The sequence below is a fragment of the Diabrotica undecimpunctata genome, chromosome 9 (assembly GCF_040954645.1).
Source record: "Diabrotica undecimpunctata isolate CICGRU chromosome 9, icDiaUnde3, whole genome shotgun sequence".
Taxonomy (NCBI): domain Eukaryota; kingdom Metazoa; phylum Arthropoda; class Insecta; order Coleoptera; family Chrysomelidae; genus Diabrotica; species Diabrotica undecimpunctata.
Genome location: NC_092811.1, coordinates 101,333,386 through 101,354,042, shown reverse-complemented (window position 1 = coordinate 101,354,042; position 20,657 = coordinate 101,333,386). Strand labels below are relative to the sequence as shown.

Here is a 20,657-nt window from a genome sequence, read left to right as displayed (position 1 = left end):
CCATAAATGGAGAACAGCTCCCAAAGGAATGGACGGCGGCATATATGACATCTATATTTAAGAAAGGAGATAGAAAACGATGCGAAAACTACAGAGGAATAAGCGTAATATCATCAATAGGAAGATTATATGGGAAGATACTGCGAGAAAAGATAGAGCAAGCGATAAAAGGCAAAATCGGGGAGGATCAGGCAGGCTTCACGGCAGGAAGATCATGCATAGACCATATATACACTGGAACAACTGTTGGAAAAGAAAAAAGCAAAAAATAGAGATATACACTTGGCATTTGTGGACCTGAGAAAGGCGTATGACTCTGTACCAAGGTCAGAACTATGGGAGGCAATGTACAAATTAGAAATACAGACGGAACTCATAGAAGCTACAAAAGCTCTGTATAAAGAAAATAAAGTGTCCATTAAAATGGGAACAAGAATCATAGGAGACTTCACCACAACAAAAGGGCTCCTGTAGGGTTGTTCCACATCTCCAACCCTATTCAAAATATACTTAGAGAAAGCCTTGACTACATGGAAAAGAAAATGCGAAGGCATGGGAGTACCGGTACGGAACGAATACCTATATACGTTAAGTTTTGCAGACGATCAAGTAGTGATTGCACAAGACCAAGACGACCTCAGCTACATGATGAAGAAACTACAAGAAGAATATACCAAGGCCGGCCTAGATATTAACCTCGCGAAAACAGAGTACCTATCTACAAGTGAAGAAGACATAGAAGATCTACAGATTGATGACAACGTAACAATCAAAGGAAAGGATAAATTCAAATACCTGGGGTTTATAATCACGAAAAAGGTAACAACAGAGGAAGAAATTACACAAAGATTAGGACAAACAAGAACAGCAATCCGACAAATTAACTCAGTATGGTGGGATAGACACCTAAATATATGAAGACAAAAACGCAGATTTATAAAACATTAGTGCGAAGTATTATGACATATGGGGCTGCAAATTGGATCATAAACAAGAAAAACAGCAGTAAGATAGTAGTAACAGAGATGGAATGCCTGCGAAGATGCTGCAGAGTAACAAGAATGGATAGGAGAAGTAATGACGAAATAAAGCAAAGAACATCAATAGAAACAGACATACTAACATATATAGAACAAAAAAGACTAAAGTGGTATGGACATGTAAGAAGAACTAGCGACTGCAGATGGATAAAGAGAATAACCGAATGGAGCCCCATAGGAAGGAGGAAAAGAGGACGACCCCGAAAATCCTGGAGGAACGAAGTAGACGACGCCATGAGTAGGAGAGGACTAAACAATGGAGAATGGAACAACACAGAGAGATGGAAACGGTTGAGCGAGGGAAGGCAGTGAATACTGTAGAATCCCTAAATATATGTATAAGTATTTCTACTACCTGCTCATTTCTTACTACTCTTACCTCGTCAGTATACGAAAATGTGTAAAAAATCTGCTTCAGCTTTGGGCTTTTTAGACCTATGGCGCATTATAGGACAGCATACTATCAGTCCACAAAGATACATTGATTGTTTGTCATGTGATGAGAGCAGGTTGAACTTAACAATAATATCCTGTCTTTCACTTAAACTTATATTTTTAAAGCACTTAAGTCTTAAAAACGCTTACAGTCCGGTTCTAACTCATACATAACCAGTACTTCAATAATAAAATGACACCAATGTCCACCAGAATAACAGAAAGCTGTTTAATGTACACAGGTATGTACGTTTTTAAAAACATCTGGGCAACAAACAGCACTAATAGCAGATACCTCTGTTGTGGTCAGTAATCTGAACTAGGTGGACTGTGATCCTTTTAGCCTGCATATGTAACACCTTCATTCTTTCAGCCTAGAAGATGTATTTTTCAAAGCTGAATGGCTTTTACACCTTTATCTTTTTTGCTTAGTTAGATACCATACAATATTTTACATGAGATAAAGTACAAGAAATTAGTATTATCTCCATAATGAGAAATAATGGACCCTCATCCTTTTAGATTTGAGCTCTTCATATGTCCTTAGGTTAGGTTAGGTACATATTGTATTCCATTTCTTATAATGTCTATGATTCCATCAAACTAGGCTAACGATGCTGTATAACTATAGACATTATAATACCTGTATATCAATCTGATATAATTAGTCCGATTGTTAGTTTAAATATTCTAAAATTTTTATTCTGAAGTCAAGCTTGAATGGTAACTGTTTTAGATAATTTAATTTTATTGTGATGCAAAGCCTGATCAACTGATAACTAAATGAGGTATTGATGTCTAATTTTAAGTATTTTTAAAGTACCTTACATCACATTAACTTAAAAGGTATTCTACAAAATACCGAAAACATATGGGAAACAGAAGTTGTTCTAAATGAAAAAAATCTGAATGGGTCGGTAATTAGTTTTAAATTCTTTTTTATTAATGTTCTTGGCAGAAGCACCGTGTTTAAATTAAAGAAATACTTATGGCACACAAACGAAAGTTCTACTGTTGATTAAAATCTTTCCATTTATAAGGAAAAAGCTAACAAAAGTAGATGATAAAAAGCTGATCATTCACGAAGAACACGTTGCTTAGTTTGGGAGCTTCATTGGGGGTAAGTAAGGATATAGATTAATAGAAAAGTAACAGATATATAAATGACAGATAGATAAACGATAGATAATAATTAGATCAGTTTGACTAAAAAAAAACAAGAAACACTGAATATAGTCAAACTGCAAAATAAAATGCCAATGAGTATTACCTTGAAACTTATGAAGAAACTCAAGATTAAATTGAACTAAACATTAGATCGACAGGGCGGTATCCTGGCTTTAAATGGTTTGGTCGTCATTGGAATAGAGATGGTTAGTGACACCCTATTAAAAGATAAAGAACCTGTGTATTTATCGAATAAATTAACGATATATTGACAAATCTTATCACATAAAATGCAGGTTACATCACAACTAAACAACAAGAGATATTTAGCTATGAATATAAACATCATAAGCCATTTTCGACAGAAACTAAGACCTGACTGACTTTTATAACTTTTTTCATGAGAAAGTAATTTTTAAGCTCTGAGATTTTATCTAGTTTTATCCAGTGAAGTTTCCATACCCAGAACTAATTTTTTACGAAAAGGGAAACTTTTTAAGTACACATACTTGACGTATTCGGTGCGGTAAAAATTTCTAGATAGGGTTAGCGGGTTAACGTGAAAATACAGTTTCGTTAAAAGTTTTAAAATTAAGGAAATTAAAATGCTACACATTTGTAAATATAAACTTATAATAGAACAAAAATGTATTATCTTTACATCAATTTGAGTTAAGTAGACCAGGTCCACAGAATCACCAATCAAATAGAAAAAGCTCTAGGAAAAAAGTATGTTCGGTAGTTTTTCAGGATGCTGCCCAGGTTTTTGATAAAGTCTGGCATGATCGGTTAAATACAAACTGGATTTTTTTTACCTAAAGAACATAATCAATTACTAAAAATGTAAATTAGTGAAAGATTGTTTATAATATAATACTCGTATGAAGACTACTCTAACTTGAGAACAATAACTAACCTTCTCAATCCTTTATGTCACTTATGCGTATATAACCATAATTATGTGTCAAAAGATGAAAAAAAATATATTTAAAGTTAGAAATTAACATTCTTCTCAGTGAACGACTGATATCATCCCTCCAATTTATCAAAATGTCATATTTTTTACACCAGCTCGTTATTTTTACCTTATTTTTTATTCAAACAAACGAGGGTGGCATCTGCATTCATTCAGAGATATGGATTTAATCAAAAAGGAAGGAACGGTTTGCTACGTTTACAACTGACAATGAGATATTATGAACTTCAGCTGCTATTGCTGTACGCAAATGCTGTTTAATAAATCAGAAGATCTAACGGAATATTTCGAAGGTTTATCAGATTATTCTTTTACAAAGAGAATTAATAGCTATTTGCATTATTATTTCCAAATTCGTCTTCAAGTCCTTCTATCGGTGGTTGGAAATCATCATCATCATCTAAACTTAGTCGCATATCTAAAGAATTCTAATGAACGGCAACAAAACCACCATATTTTATATCTCAGCCAAGGTAATCTTCTTCTGATCGGGTTGCTCCTTATTTGCATCTTCCCTTGCATAATCAATCAAGTAATGCATTTCCTCTCTCCCATTATAGGGCCCATATATTGAAGTTTTCTAATTGAAGGGCTTGGTGCAATAACTGCCCACGTGCATATTGCGTAGCTTTGAGAAAACTGAAAAAAACGTGTCATTTAGTCATAGTTGAAATTATGTAAATTTTATTATTTTACATTTGTAATATAACCAAAAACTCATCTTTTCTAAGAATATATGTATACATATGTTCACTTTGGTTTTTTAGTTGAAAGTTGATGTTAAATGTGGCACATAGAGGGTTATTGCTACCAAAATAAAAAACATTGTCTGAAAAAATTATAAAAATGCTGTGTTTTGCAAAAAATCTTTTTATTGGGTATAACAGAACTAACCTAAGAACAAAGTATTAAATACAATAATAAATTCTTCTATACCATCACTTTAATAATGCAGAAAATCAAAAATAAAATAAAAGAGGACAGTCTAAAACACTCTAATCAGAATCGTTATTTTTTTAGCAATCAGCATCTGCCCGTTTAATTGTATCATAAAATGTTTCGCAAAAAGGGGGAACATATTTATTCACTAAAGGCATAATTCTGTCGTATTTTTCTGATTTCAGTGGAATCTTTTCCATATTCTCCAGAGCAGTTCCGTTTAGGTCAATAATCGTGTCTGAACTTTTATTTAAAGCATATGACGTTACAGAAAAAGGGTTATGTTACCCAAATATTCTCAGGGGATGCAGAATCATATATAAATAATCTATATTTTGATAAAGTAAAAGGGCGCTTTTTAACCGCAGAGGATTTTTTTAATAAAATTGACTAAAACAAAAAGGTTGCGGTCCTCGACGTTGATGCCGGTGAAGTTCACAGGGTGAACGGAAAATAAATGTTAGCGGCGTTTAGATGGGTAGTATGAAGGAATGTTATTAGTGTTTCTCTTATTATTCAAATTGCACCAAAATCTCTTACGGTCAGAACAAAGTAAAGTAATTGATATAAAATAAATTAGCAGGCGTTGTTGATGTTACGAACAGGCGTCAGACAAGACTTTACACCTAGTTATAAGATATGAAAATATTTTATAACTAGTTATAGTCCTACTAACTTCATAGTTCATGTGAGCAATTTTTTTTTGCTTAATACGTTGTCTAACTCTGCTGAGAACCAGCTAGGATATTTATGTAGATGTTGTGTATCTCTTAAAGGTACAAAAAGAGATATTGCCACATATCTATTATATGATAAAACTTTAAAGATCTACAGATTGACGACAACGTAACAATCAAAGGAAAGGACAAACATTAAAGTACTTGGGGTTTATAATCACGAAAAATTCAACAACAGTGGAAGAAATTAAGGAAAGATTAGGACAAACAAGAAGAGCAATCCGACAACTTAACTCAGTATGGTGGGATACTAAATATAATATGGACACCTAAATATGAAGACAAAAATACAGATTTATAAAACATTAGTGCGAAGTGTTATGGGGCTGAAAATTGGATTATAAACAAGAAAAGCAGCAGTAAGATAGTAGCAACAGAGATGGAATGCCTGCGAAGATGCTGTAGAGTAACAAGAATGGATAGGAGAAGTAATGACGAAATAAAGCAAAGAACATCAATAGAAACATACATACTAACATATTGTTGTGAATTTATTAATTGTTAAGTCTTTAATTTATAATGTCTTGTTCTTATCTTAATTCATTAAAAAGCACAATGACTGATATTTATTTATTTTCACTAAACATACATAATTTATTAAAAAGCGAACGTAACATTTTATCGCGAGCGCGTCGTCCGAATTAACTGTTCCTTCCAAATCAAATGTCCTTTATATATGCCATTGCCTTTACGCTAGAATCATCGAACAGCCTTCTCGATTTGCGGCGAAATTATAACGGTAAGGCAAACGGGTATTTTTTACATCGGCTCGACCGTTTCTGGAAGGTCCATTCAGGTAAATTTCTGCCGGCTAATAGAATACTCTCGTAAAATCTAAAAACAGAACACATTAGTCATAATATTTACGGTTATTTTAGGCCAGGATAATTATCGTAACATTGCCCCCCTCTTAAAAGATGGTTCCTCCTGGAACCTTGTCGGGACTGAAACCGGAACTGTATGCTGGTATCGGCAACTGGACCCTCTTTTACAACTTCCAGTTGTATAAAAATGACAAGGGACGGTTTTCTCTCCGCACCAGTAACTATGCGGATTGCAACAGACTAACACCTGGACTTCGGTGTCTTTAAAGATCTCCTCCACCATATTTCGGATAACCCTCCAATCTAATTGGCGGCACTCCAACTTTGGCATGGCTAACTTTTGCACGTCGGACTCTAGTACGTGCTCTCTCAATTGAAGTAAGGCTTCCCACACATCTCGGTAGGTAGGTTGGTCACGGGCAGTGTCTTTTGTTACCAGGTAGAAAAGGTAACGTGATGCATCTTGGAGTTTCAAGGTTTTACCGGGAGCTGGCACCTGGCATTGAAGTTCTGTAACTCGACCAAACTTCCTTCGAAAGACGGATGCCAACCCTGGTGCGTCTTTGATACTGGCCGGGATGGTAAGGGCCAGCGAGTAGTCATCGGGGAGCGCGAGTAGATCTTGCTTTTCTTCAGTGGTAACACCATGTCTTGCTTTACCGGTACCTCCATAGGCACCCATGAATTCCTCAAACGTGAGGTCAGACACGTCTTGGACTTGGTTTACTTCCACTTCTTCATCTACGTCGTGGTCACCTTCGAAAGACGCCAGCCGGTTATGGTGTACTATCATCGGCTTCCCCCTCGGAATCTTGCTTATTCGGTAGATGACATCGTTGATCTTCTCCATGATGAGGTATGGACCTTCCCAAAACTGCTGCAATTTGGGAGAACAACCTTTTCGCTTCTTGGGATTATACAGCCATACTTTGTCGTTCTTCTTAAAGCAACCCTTTTCGGCTTGTGTATCGTACCGTTTCTTCATTCGGTCGCTAGCGATCTGAAGGTGGGAACGGACCAACTCATGTACATCGTCCATTCTTCTTCGTAATTCGATCACATAATCTTCACCTGCTACATCTTCTCCAGGTCGACACCCAAATTCTAGATCACAAGGTAGTCGCATTTCGCGTCCGAATAGGACTCTGGCTGGTGTCTGGCCCGTTGATTCGTTAACAGCAGATCTGTAGGCCATTGTGAAGAACGGAAGGTATTGGTCCCAGTCTCGCTGATGATCCGACACCATCTTTGTCAAATACTTGCCAACTGTCCTATTCATTCGTTCTACCATACCATCCGATTGCGGATGATACGCGGTAGTTCTTGTTTTCTTCATGCCTAGTCTATCACATATTCCTTGGAATAGATCACTTTCAAAGTTCCTGCCTTGGTCACTATGGATCTCCAAAGGCACTCCAAATCGGCTGATATATTCTTGGATCAACTTATCTGCAACGGTGGCGGCCTTCTGGTCTGGAAGTGCATAAATCTCGACCCACTTAGTGAAGTAATCCATTACTACCAACATGTACTTGCCCCCATTTTCACTTTCTGGAAATGGCCCTGCAATGTCCAAAGCTATTCTTTCAAACGGGCTTCCAGCATTATATTGTCTCATAGGAGCTCTCCTTTTCCGGTGAGGCCCGTTACTCGTAGCACAAATAGTACATTTCTTACACCAGTCTTTTACGTCGTCGGAACTGTTCATCCAATAAAACCGTTCCCGAATTCGCTGAAGGGTTTTCCTTACACCAAAATGCCCTCCCGATGGACTGTCGTGTAACTGACGAAGTACTTCGGCTATTCTGCTCTTTGGGATCACCAACTGTCTTCTTTTCTCTGAACCGTCATCATTTTCCAGGACTCGTTTGAGCAAGCCATCTTCGATGATAAATGAGTCCCACTGGGCCCAATACGTCTTAACTACTGAGCATAGGTTTGATATTTCCTGCCAAGGTGGTCGACGGTTTTCCTCTTTCCATTTTCGGATTTTCTGTATAACTGGATCTCTCTCTTGTTCTTCCCTTATCTTAGTAGGCGTCCAGTCGTCGTTGACAATCGTCGTTCTTAGCACTGCTGCTTCCTTGGATTCCGTTTTGTTGCAGTGGGAACACTCTGCGGGGCATGGCCTTCTGGAAAGAGAATCAACATTTCTGTGGCTAACTCCGGCTCGGTGCTCAATCTTAAAATCGTATTCTTGGAGTCGTTCGATCCACCTGGCTATCTGACCCTCTGGATTCTTAAACTGCATCAACCACTTAAGGGCGGCATGGTCGGTTCGGATTAAAAACTTCCTTCCATAGAGGTATTGATAGAAGTGCTCTACTGATTTAACTACTGCTAGAAGTTCTCTTCTCGTGACGCAATAATTCCGCTCAGGTTTTGAAAGAACTTTACTAAAATATCCGAGGACTCGTTCCTGTCCTCCTTGAATCTGAGACAGCACTCCTCCAATTCCCACATTACTTGCATCCGTATCTAAGATGAACTCTCCTTCTGGCAGTGGATACCCCAAAATTGGTGCTGTTATTAAATGCTTTTTCAACGTTTCAAAGGCATTTTGGCAGTCTATATCCCAGCGGTATTCTCTTGCTTCCTCTGTAAGTCGCGTTAATGGCTTAGCGATATCTGCAAACTTCTTAATAAACCTCCGGTAGTAAGTACATAGTCCAAGAAAACTTCTCACTTGATGTTTGTCAGTTGGTTTTGGCCATTCCTTAATGGAATCGATTTTTCCCTTATCCACGGCCACTCCTTCTTTACTGACTATATGACCCAGATAATTGACTTTACCTTGAAATAGCTGGCACTTCTTGGGGTTTAGCATCAATTGGGCAGCTTTAAGTCGATTAAAAACGTTTTCTAAATTCCTCAAATGATCTTCGAATGTCTCCCCCAAGACGATTATGTCATCTAAATAAACCAGGCATGTTTTCCAAGATAACCCTCTCAACACATTTTCCATAAGCCTCTCAAATGTCGCAGGAGCATTACAAAGTCCAAATGGCATAACGTTGAATTGCCACAATCCAGATCCTGTGGTGAAGGCTGTCTTTTCTTTATCGACTGGGTCCATTTCTACCTGCCAGTATCCAGACTTCAAATCTAAAGTAGAAAACAATTTACTTCCAGCCAATGTGTCCAACGTGTCATCGATCCGAGGCAGAGGATAACTATCTTTCTTGGTAACGTTGTTCAGCAAACGGTAATCCACACAGAACCTCGTCGTTCCGTCTTTCTTCTTAACCAGGACCACCGGAGAGACCCATGGACTCGTAGAAGGTTCTATCACCCCGTCTTTCTTCATTTCCTGAACAATCGTTTCAGCTTCCTCTCTCTTCGCCTGTGGTAATCGTCGAGCTGTTTGACGAATTGGCTTAGCATTACCAGTATCAATTTTATGCTTAACAACGGTAGTTCTTCCCGTCTTTCCTCCTTTCGGTACGAAAATATCACGATACTGCCGAAGAAATTCCCTTAATTTCCTTTTCTCCATCTGATTTAGAGACTGTCCTGCAACTGCAACCATTTGGTCGAATTTGTCGTTGGAATTATCAGATGTTGTCGCCTGACGAATTATGGATGTCACAGGTACACAAGTTCCTACTTTTGTCTCTTTCTTTATGGTCACTGGGTAGTCGTTGACATTGATAAGTCTCACAGGAATTTCTTTAGCCGAAGTCACCAATTCCTTTCCAATTATGATTCCACGGCCAACCTCATCGTCGTGGTTCCAAGGCTCCATCATAACAGGTCTCCCTTCGTCTACAATTCCCTGTAGTCGCGCTACTATGATCGTTTCGCTTCTCGCAGGCACGACTGTATCTTCTGTAATGGCTGCTTGCACAGTGTTGTCATTATGTGGATGGAGAAATACCTCCTCGTTGCCAACTTTGATTACCTTATTCTTAAAATCCAATTGGAATCCATGCATATTCATTACGTCCATTCCTAATATAACATCCTCTTCGATGTCAGCAACTATAACAGTATGGACAAACTTTTCTGCCCCAATTCCCAATTGTACCTGGATTTCTCCATGAATGTTGGCATTTTCGCCTGTAGCGGTCCGAAGTCGTAACCTCGTTGGTAACAGTTTCTTTCGGCTGTTTATAACTGTCGGGCGTATAATGGTTCTGGTCGCTCCGGTATCCACCAACAACGTATGCCTTTTACCATTTATGTCTCCATCTACATATACACTATCTTCACGACATTTCAAAGAAGCTATTAGTATGAGAGGGTCTTTGGAAAAGTTCTGGGTCGAAGCTGCCCCCCTAAGGCTGACCCGTTCTAGTTTTCCTGATGGTGAGTTTCTTGATTTGCGTCGTACCTAGGGTGCTTACAGGAGCTTCGTACGTGTCCTATTTCGCCACAATTCCAGCATCTGATGGTCTTCGTTTTCTTGTATGTCATGCTTTTCATCATATTAACGAGCTGGTCAAGTTTATCTTCATCTCCTTCCTCTTTTACAGTCCTAACTTTACTGTACCCGCCAGAGGCCTGCGTAGCTGACTCGTATTCGAGGGCGGCGGATAGGACATCAACCAGCGTCTTGTGACGAGCTAATCGCAGTGTTCTCTGCATTTCATGATCACGAAGACCATCAATAAACGTTTGAACGGCCAATTTTTCCATCATGTCTTCGGGAGCTGTTGGATAAGCATATCGTACTAATCTGGCAATATCTACCTCATATTCTTGAAGAGCCTCATCTTTCTTCTGTCTACGATTTTTAAGCTGTGACTGATATACATGCTCCAAATGTTCGTGGCCATATCGCATATTTAACCTCTTCTTCAGTTGTTCGAAATCATCGGTCTCCTCTACGGCTATGGTCTGAAGCACATCTAAGGCATCTCCTCGAAGGGCGATAGTCAGGTTTACAGCCTTTTCTTTTTCAGACCATCCATTTGCTCTTGCGGCTGATTCGAACTGTTTCATGTAGTTGTTCCATGATGATTTTCCGTCGAAAGTTGGGACTTTAACATGAATAGAACCTCCACTTCCTTCAAATTTCGGCCGTGTCTCCAACTTAAATTTCGTCTCGTCTTCTTTTATCTCCACTGTAATCGGATTGTTACCTCTCTCTGCTGTCCCTGTTTCCTCCATCTTCCTTTCCATCTCTTTCCATATCTTTTCTTCGAAGGCCAACATATCGGCAGCAACTTGGTTTTTTAACGAAGACACTCTATCGTCAAGAGCAGATATCTCTGAAGTGACTTTAGAGATGTTAGCAGAAACTTTGCTTTCCAGAGAAGAAATCTCGTTAGAAACTTTGCTTTCTAAAGAAGCGATGTCGCCGGATACTTTGTTCTCCAATGATGCGATGTCGCCGGAAACTTTGGCTACATCACCAGAAACTTTGGCTACATCACCAGAAACTTTGGCTACATCAGAAGAAACTTTCGAAATCGACGAGAGGACAGCATCATGCTTGTCTTCAAATATATAAGTTTCTGGATCTAGTCCTTCTTCTAGCAAAGCGTTCTTTAGTCGTTGGACTAACTCAGCCTTTTTTCCGGTAGAAGCTAATTCTCTGTCTTCGAGATGTCTTCTTAAATTCGTCACTGTGAGCTCATAAATCGTAGCCATTTTCACAATTTATTTTACGTATTCACTTGTATTATTATTATAAGTCTAATTTATGTTCGATCTCACTCTGACACCATTTGTTGTGAATTTATTAATTGTTAAGTCTTTAATTTATAATGTCTTGTTCTTATCTTAATTCATTAAAAAGCACAATGACTGATATTTATTTATTTTCACTAAACATACATAATTTATTAAAAAGCGAACGTAACATTTTATCGCGAGCGCGTCGTCCGAATTAACTGTTCCTTCCAAATCAAATGTCCTTTATATATGCCATTGCCTTTACGCTAGAATCATCGAACAGCCTTCTCGATTTGCGGCGAAATTATAACGGTAAGGCAAACGGGTATTTTTTACATCGGCTCGACCGTTTCTGGAAGGTCCATTCAGGTAAATTTCTGCCGGCTAATAGAATACTCTCGTAAAATCTAAAAACAGAACACATTAGTCATAATATTTACGGTTATTTTAGGCCAGGATAATTATCGTAACAATATATATAGAACAAAAAGACTAAGGTGGGGTGGACATGTAAGAAGAACTAGCGATGAACAGCAGATGGATAAAGAGAATAACCGAATGGAGCCCCATAGGAAGGAGGAAAAGAGGACGACCCCGAAGATCCTGGAGGAACGAAGTAGACGACACCATGAGTAAGAGAAGCCTAAAAGATGGAGAATGGGACAACAGAGAGAAATGGAAACGGTTGAGCGAGGGAAGGAGTGAATACTGTAGAATTCATGATATATATATATATATATATATATATATATATATATATATATATATATATATATATATAAACTTTAAACCAATTGCGTTAATATTAGTTATGCTATGAATCTCAATGTAATTTGTTATACTGAAATATTTTTTTAGAACTGGCCGCTTACTGAATATTGTTGACTGTAATCTTGTGCCACGTTGAGATATAGCCAAAATCAAATTGCATTAAAAATATTATCTTTACCTGACTCACGCCATAAAAATATAATAAAAAATCGACGATAAAGTATATATTTTAGTACAGCGACATTGAATGTTAAACACGTGTTGCGTTACATAAATTGTTTTTACTTATTTTGATCCCAACTAGTACCAATAAAAATCTATTTTTGTCAAATATATTTTTCAAATCCATGCACTTTGATACTTTGGGTTACGTTGACGCTTCTGGTGTTGGTGTACCGACATTTGTTGCGCGTTAGTTTAAACATTTGTTTATTCTTTTATAAATTGCAACAAATGCGCCAATGAGTCGAAAATCTTTCAGGAACACTTCTAGACATTATTTAGAAGAGGAAGATAAAGAAAAATGCGTGCAAAATTAAGTTACATTTATATAAAATTAAAAAATAAAAACTTAATTTTTTCTTCTTGTTGTATTTGCTCTCCCAATTAAGGTTGGCGACCATGTTTATTAAGTTTCTCAATCCTATCTTCAGCAACTTAAAAGAATAGCACTGTACCCATATCTGCCTAGTCCTAGACGCTATTCGACTAACCTAACCTAACCCGGTAAAATTCATTCTTCAGACAATGTGCAAATTAAGTAATGAAGGAAGAGATTGATTAATACAATTATATCAAGAACATGGAATAGTAATAACATTCATAGTTCTTTAAATTACCTGAAAACCTAAGTACCTACAGTAAGCCTGAAAACATAGTAGGGAAGCAAATATTATAACACATAGAAAAGGATACGTGGATTGACTACCCAAAAAAGCTATATGCAGAGGAAGAACAAACGCCGCTAGAACCGGAAACACCAGAAATTACCACAGAAGAACTTAATATAAATTTATAGGAAGTTCGGAAGATACTTAAAAATCTGAAGAAGAAAAAAGCAGCAGGTAAAAATGAGATACCAAACGAGTTACTGAAATATTGTGTAGCAGCAATGACAGAACAATTAACAAAATTCATGAATAAAATTATAAAGCACAATAAAATACCGGAAGAATGGAGAACGAGCGAACTAATTATATTATTCAAAAAAGTATATAAAAACAGCCAGAAAACTACAGAGGTATAAACTTGTTAAATACTACGCTAAAACTTACAACTAAAACTTTAGAAGTGCTAATAAATAAGAGGATAAGTTTAGCAAATGAACAACAGGGTTTTAGTAGTGGAAGATCGTGTACAGATGCAATATTCCTTATAAAGCAAATTGTTGAGAAATCACTAGAGTATAATAGACCAGCATTTCTGTGTCTGATTGGCCTAAAGAAAGTGTTTGACAGAGTAAGACTCAAAGATCCATCTTCTGTATAATAGAGAAACTCCCCTAAATATTATAAAAACTATCGGAAACATCTACCAAAACAACAAAATGGAAGTCAGAATAGATGGACAACTTATGGAACCTATAGAAATAGGCAGCGGAATAAGTTAAGGGGATTCATTGAGCCCCATGCTCTTCAATTTGATCATGGATGAAATCATCAAAAGCGTTAACAAAGGAAGAGGATACAGAATGGGAAGCAAAGAAATCAAAATACTCTGTTACGCAGACGACGCAATATTGATAGCCCAAGATAAAGATAGTCTGTAAAGACTGGTCCACAGATTTATGGAAATAAAATACCTGGGAATTACATTGTCTAGCTATAGAGACCTGGGCAAAGAAGTGAGAGATCAAGTACAAAAAGCAAATAGACTGGCAGGATGCCTTAATAACACTATATGGTGAATCAGACACATTAACACTGAGATGAAATGAAGAATTTATAAAGCCATTGTAAGACCAATAATGATATATGCCTCAGAAACAAGACCCAACACAGCCACAACGCAAAGGCTACTGGAAACGGCAGAGAAGAGAGTACTGAGAAGAATTACAGGAAATACGCTGAAAGATCGAAAGAGGAGTGAAGACATTAGAAGAAAATGTAACGTACAGTGTATAAATAATTGGACACAAAATAGAAAAAAAGAATGGAATAACCACATAAGCAGAATGGACGAAACCCGTGTCATCAAAATAGCAAGAGATAAGTCACCAATCGGCAGAAGTATCGGACGACCGCGCAAAAGATGTAGTGACAACCTTCCATAGAAGTATTAATCCACCAATGAACAAGCAGAATTGCTTATAAAGAGGAAGAAGAATGAATTGTTTAAACTATATTTCTATAAACAAACAAACTTACCGCTTATTTTGTCAGACACGCAAACTATAACATACCAGGCGAAAACATGTAAAGCGAACTGCCAACCGGTAAAGTACCTCCCGACATTCGTTTGTTTTGGATATATCTGGCAGTTGATTATAGATGGCGCGACAATATAGTTTTTGCCATTTAATTAAATAGGGATTAAAAAATTGATGCGCCCAATTACCCGACGTGCACCATTAGCCGACTCTCTCCTACTTGGATCCCCTGGTAGAGCTTTTTATTGATATTAATCAATCTTCACGTCCATTTGTTTCCAAAAACAGAAAAAACTAGATAATTCAGCGATCACCGCATCATTAGTTGTTTGTAAAGATTGAAAGATCCAAACATTGACATGAACATATAAGAAACTCAATTTGGATTCCATGAGATACAGGTTCTTACACGAGAATCTCCATTCTATGTATTAATCCAGAGATGCTTGAATGTTAACCAAGACATGTAACAAACAAACAAAACGGATAAACTACAATGACCTTCGAAATATAGTGAAACTGAAAACTAAAATGAGGATATCACAAAACCCAAAATTTTCTGAGCATTAGATTTAACCAGGCCTAATGTTTTTTTTTATTTTCGCAAAGATATTTTCGTAATATTTGGGAATTAACGATAACATTTCACAACAACTCTTGTAACTCATGTACAACTGTTCATTTTAGTATACATTGTAAGAAAATTGACAGTCTATATTTAAATTGAAATTATTTAAAATGACAATTCCATCTTATTTTTTAATTAACAAACAATTTCTGATTTGGTTGTTTTTTGTTTCAGAGATGGCAGTTCCAAATACAGTAGATATATTAGGAGTAGAACCTAGATACCATCTACGATCTGGTTATGCAGGGCTACAAATCAAAAATAAAACAGAAAAAAGGGTAAATATTTCTTGTGTCAACTATTGATCAACTTTTTTTGTACAATAATCTGTAGTTGTTTTAGGCAACCAGTAATACAGTTAAGTACATACTTCCTTTGTGTTTCAGATTTCAAATTTTTTAGAGGAATCCTCGGGAAAACTGCCAAGGTACAAACATGATAAACGAAAACCAAAAACTACTAACATATGCAATAATTCCTTTAAAAATTTTTGGCTAGACGGAAATGATGATAACTACAAAATATTTCAAGAAACTTTAGATAACGTATTTAAAGAAGTCGATGATATCAAAGGTAAGCCATTGGTTTGATATAAAATTTGTGATAATTGTGCTTTAAGGTGTAATTGGCTCAACCTGACACAATTTTCTCCTATTGCTTGTGTTATTTTATTTATTTAATGTATAACCCAAGCGAAAAAAAAACCGATACACACATACATATATATTTCCGTTGGATTTATCATTTTACTAAAACATCTAATGATGCAATCTATTTATTGTTCTCCGAAAATGTGAACATAAATGTTTGGCAGACGAAATAAAACACCTAAAATGTGCTCAGATAGAATGTATATGCTCCAAGGCACATAGAACGATCTACGTCCGAAAAGAGTCCATCGCCAAATCGACTAAAAACGAAAAACAAAGGGTAAACGTGTACTAAAAGCGTAACAGATACAAAAACGTAACAAAATCTTAGCAAAACATGACGTCAAGTCCGTCTTAAATTCAACAAAGACGTTAAAATAAAGTCAGTAGTTATGGTTCAGTGTACATTGGAATAACAAAACATAGTACAAGTACTGCTTTGGCTGAACAAACAAGAAACTGTAGGCTCACATTACTCCACTATCAACGTATATTCAGAGAGGCTATCGAAATCCATGAACATCCAACCAATTTTAACTATACAGAAGGGAGTCTGCAACCTTCTTTATCCAGGATATGGAGCTTAGCTATACAAAATACCAAATCTCTCCTCAGATGCACCGAAAATTCCAGTACAGATAGCAGCAGAGGTTTCGTTTGCTCTACTGTGTATGTATTATAGACGAAATTATTGGAGAAAATATAAATTTCAGCATTTTTATGTACAAATATAGAAATCTTTTTTAAATATTTCTTTTGTTTTTCAGAAGATGCTTTGAAAGCTAGTTGGAGCTGCATATCATCCACCGATCTAGAATGCATCCTCTGTAGCCGATGTCTCTTGGACCCGGTAACCACTGGTTGTGGACACACCTTCTGTAGAGGATGTCTCACGAGGGTACTGGACCATGGCCTCTCGTGCCCTCTTTGTATGTCTTCTCTTACTACGGGAGACTATTCTAGAGCATCGACTGAAGTTTTGCTGCAAGCCATTCAGTTTCTAGTGCCACAAGATTACAATGAAAGAATGTCCATAAGTATTAGGGAAAGTTTGATCTTGGAGAGGAGCTCAGATGTAAGAAATTTTGGAAATACAATATCTAGCGTATATATTAATGTTTTTGTTCCTTTTAGATTCCAGTATTTATTTGTACTAACGCTTTTCCTGGTGTAGCATGCCCGTTGTACGTTTATGAAGCAAGATACCGTTTAATTGCCCGAAGATGCTTGCAATCCAGTACGAAAAGATTCGCAATGGCCGGGAAAGACTCCAATGGAGACAAGTTCGTACAATATGGTACCATACTAGAAGTGAAAGATGCTGTAAACTTGGAAGATGGAAGGTTCATTTTAACAACTATTGGAGTTAGAAGATTCAAAGTTGTCAGTAGGAATGAACAGGTATGCATGTCGTGCCTCTAGATTATTATTACAAAATCGGCAATCATCATTTTGAAATAATAACCAAGAATGCCAGTGTTCAATTTAATATTCCTTCTTTGTTTTCATATTGGTAAAGGGTAGGATTTGAAACCATCAGAATTGTCTCTTTGATAATATTTTTGACTTCTTCTTCACTCTGTTTTTGACCAGTGAACTTTAGTTCAGTGAACAACTTTTTTGAAATTTTGACCAGTGAACTTTTCCACTACAGACACCTCTAACATATGTTAAGACTAATCGATGAGGACTTCTATTTACATTTTGATAAATATCTGCATAGAAATATCACATGTGTCATCAGCATCGTAAAGCTGACTTTTATTGCTGAAATCGTTAACAACGAATGCATTTTTCACGAATGCATCAATGACTTAAAAATTTCCCGACCAAAAGACCAAATTAGTTGTCTCGAGAAATTACTATTCTAAATATCGTCCAATATCAGCTGTTGTGCATGCAAACATCACACCGTCACTACGTATGGACTAATATTGTAAGACCAACATGTGACTTGACTGTTTTAAAGGACCAATCTGTGAATGTGATTTTGAGTACCATGAGTAGAAATACTGACTAACAATACGATTCAGTAACCACCTGGATCTCTCTACTTAATTCCAAATTTTACTGTTACAAAAGTTTGTCACAGTTTTTATTGTATTTATCTTCTCAACCGTTCCCTCCAACTCTTTTGATCCCGCAAATCTCTATCTTGCAGGCTTCTTTGGTCCATTGTCTCATCTATTTCATCTCTAAACGGAAAGAGAGAAGTATTCCTCTCTTGCTTCTTCCTATTAGAGTCTATTATGTACTAAAATATCGAATTATACTATCATCTAAATAATTATCGTTAATATGAATCATTGAATAATGACCTGAGCTCTGCTGCTTATTGACTTACCCAGTTTTGTCCTTCCAACAAAGAACCAATTATGAAGGTCTTGTATTGTAAATATTTCTTAATTAAATCATTGTATCTCAATTTATATACTGGTAACAAATATATAGCTGGTATGTTTAACATAATTTACTTCAAACTTTAAAATTATCGTATCTACACATTTAATTCAGCGTCCTTTTTTTACAGGATGGTTATGACACAGCCAAAATAAATTATATCAAAGACAACGATGTTCCTGCAGAAAAACTACAAGAATTGATGCTGATCCATGAAAAAGTATACAGCAAAGCTTCTAAATGGATAAAATCTCTAAAACCGAAGGCTCTGAGAGAGGTCGAAAGACTGATTGGAAAAATGCCAAAGGTAGAAAAGGATTGGTTCACTTTACCAGATGGACCAGCATGGGCTTGGTGGTTGATGCCTATTCTGCCACTCAGTTCACAATTGCAGGTATGGATAATGCATAACTGAAAGTAAACACAAATAAAGATGTATGATAGACGTACGATATATGTATACGAGGTGTAGGTGTTTAACGAGAAGAAGCGACATTGAAATCTGTGAAATTTAATTTTTTTTTGTGATGCATTTTCAGTAATTATCAGTTAAAGTATATTCCTTTAGTTTAGGATGCTGTGTACTTTTATTTTTGAAACGTTTTCTTTTATTGTTGCTAAGATTACATGAGAATATCCTCTTTTTTAAAATATCTGCACATTTTGGTTCTGGCTATAGTGTTTTCAGAAAGAATTTCAATTAGCAGTGACGATTAAACATTTTTATTACGTGTTTCATCACATTTAACGACGGTTGTCTTTTTAATTTTGCATATAGCCGCTTGGAGGTCGCCACCAATAAAACCTTCAGACCCAAATGTAACCTCAATCTTTTGTTGACATAAATCGAGAATTTCATTGCAATACAACAAATCGTTTAGATACAGTGAATTTTTAAAATTAGCAAGTCGGTCGAAAAATGGATCTAGCAGAGAACATTTTCGTGCAATAATTTTTTACAATTTTCGAAGAGGATTATCCCAACAGCAATGTCTCGCTAAAAAGGTTTCTGTGTTTTGGAATAAAGCGTCACACCAGTCAACTATTTCCCGCTGGTATTGCGAATTTCAACGTGGTCCTCCAGTCTCAGTGACGAATCACAGCAGAAACTAATGTGGTTCGTCAGCTAATGAAGGAAGACCGCTTTGTAACATACCGGGAGATAGAGGCATCTTTGGGCATTTCAAAGAACTCGATCCAAAAGATCCTACATAAAGAACTGGGTGTTACTAAGTTGGTTTCCCGTTGGATTCCTCATTTGCCCACAGAAGAGCAAAAAGAGGTTCGCGTCAATTGGTGTCGAAAAACATTGGAACGGTTCAACAAAGGAAGCTCAAAAACGTTTATTTATTGTATTGTTAGTGGCGATGGCGATCAATCCTGGATTTACTCCTAAGAACCGGAAAATAAAAAACACCAAAAAAGTGATCCGTTCTCGAAGTGTGTCAAAGAAAATGGTCGCAACTTTTGTGTCAAAATCTGGTCATATAGCAACAATTGCTTTAGAAGATCGAAGAAAGGTTAATTCTAATTGGTATACAACCGTTTGTTTACTAGTTATATATACTTATAAATAGTCACACGAGATTAAATCTGGCGAATAAGTTAATCAATTCAGATAGTTTTTTCTGTGCAAAAAAGCGTGTGTCTCGAAAAAATCCAATAGACTTGCAGATAGTCACGCGAATTATTGCTGTATCTTTTTACAAACAATAAAATTGTTTTTCATAAGAAAAATTCACCATCGTATTTTTGATCCATCAGGTGGATTTGACCTTCGCAAATAATTTGACTTTAACCTTTAGTTGTGGCTTATTCCCATTTAAATAGTAATTACTTAAAAATGCAACAAGAAACTAGCTTCAGAAAAATATTCGCAAATTTTAGTATCTGGAAAAACTCTCACGGAACTGCAAAAATACTTATAGCTAATACAGAGATACTGTCACGTCTGGAGAAGGCTGAATGTATTCTTCATATGGAGACAAATCTAGGCTGTAGTTGTAGCAGCATTGATGTTGGCTATAATGCTGGTAGCGTTGGTGTTGACTAAGTATTAGCTAGAATTGTAGCTTCCTACATACTTTTAAGCAATTGTTGTGG

At 36.6% G+C, this 20,657-nt stretch overlaps 1 protein-coding gene across 1 annotated transcript in view; it reads left to right on the top strand.

Annotated features, from left to right (window-relative positions):
- Nucleotides 1-20,657, top strand: part of LOC140450330 (LON peptidase N-terminal domain and RING finger protein 3) — a 188,049-nt gene that overhangs the window by 164,621 nt on the left and 2,771 nt on the right. The window contains exons 2-6 of the mRNA XM_072543911.1: nucleotides 15,679-15,782; nucleotides 15,891-16,077; nucleotides 16,922-17,229; nucleotides 17,289-17,555; nucleotides 18,685-18,948. Coding sequence (XP_072400012.1) covers nucleotides 15,679-15,782; nucleotides 15,891-16,077; nucleotides 16,922-17,229; nucleotides 17,289-17,555; nucleotides 18,685-18,948 — 1,130 coding nt within the window. The remainder of the gene's footprint in view (nucleotides 1-15,678; nucleotides 15,783-15,890; nucleotides 16,078-16,921; nucleotides 17,230-17,288; nucleotides 17,556-18,684; nucleotides 18,949-20,657) is intronic.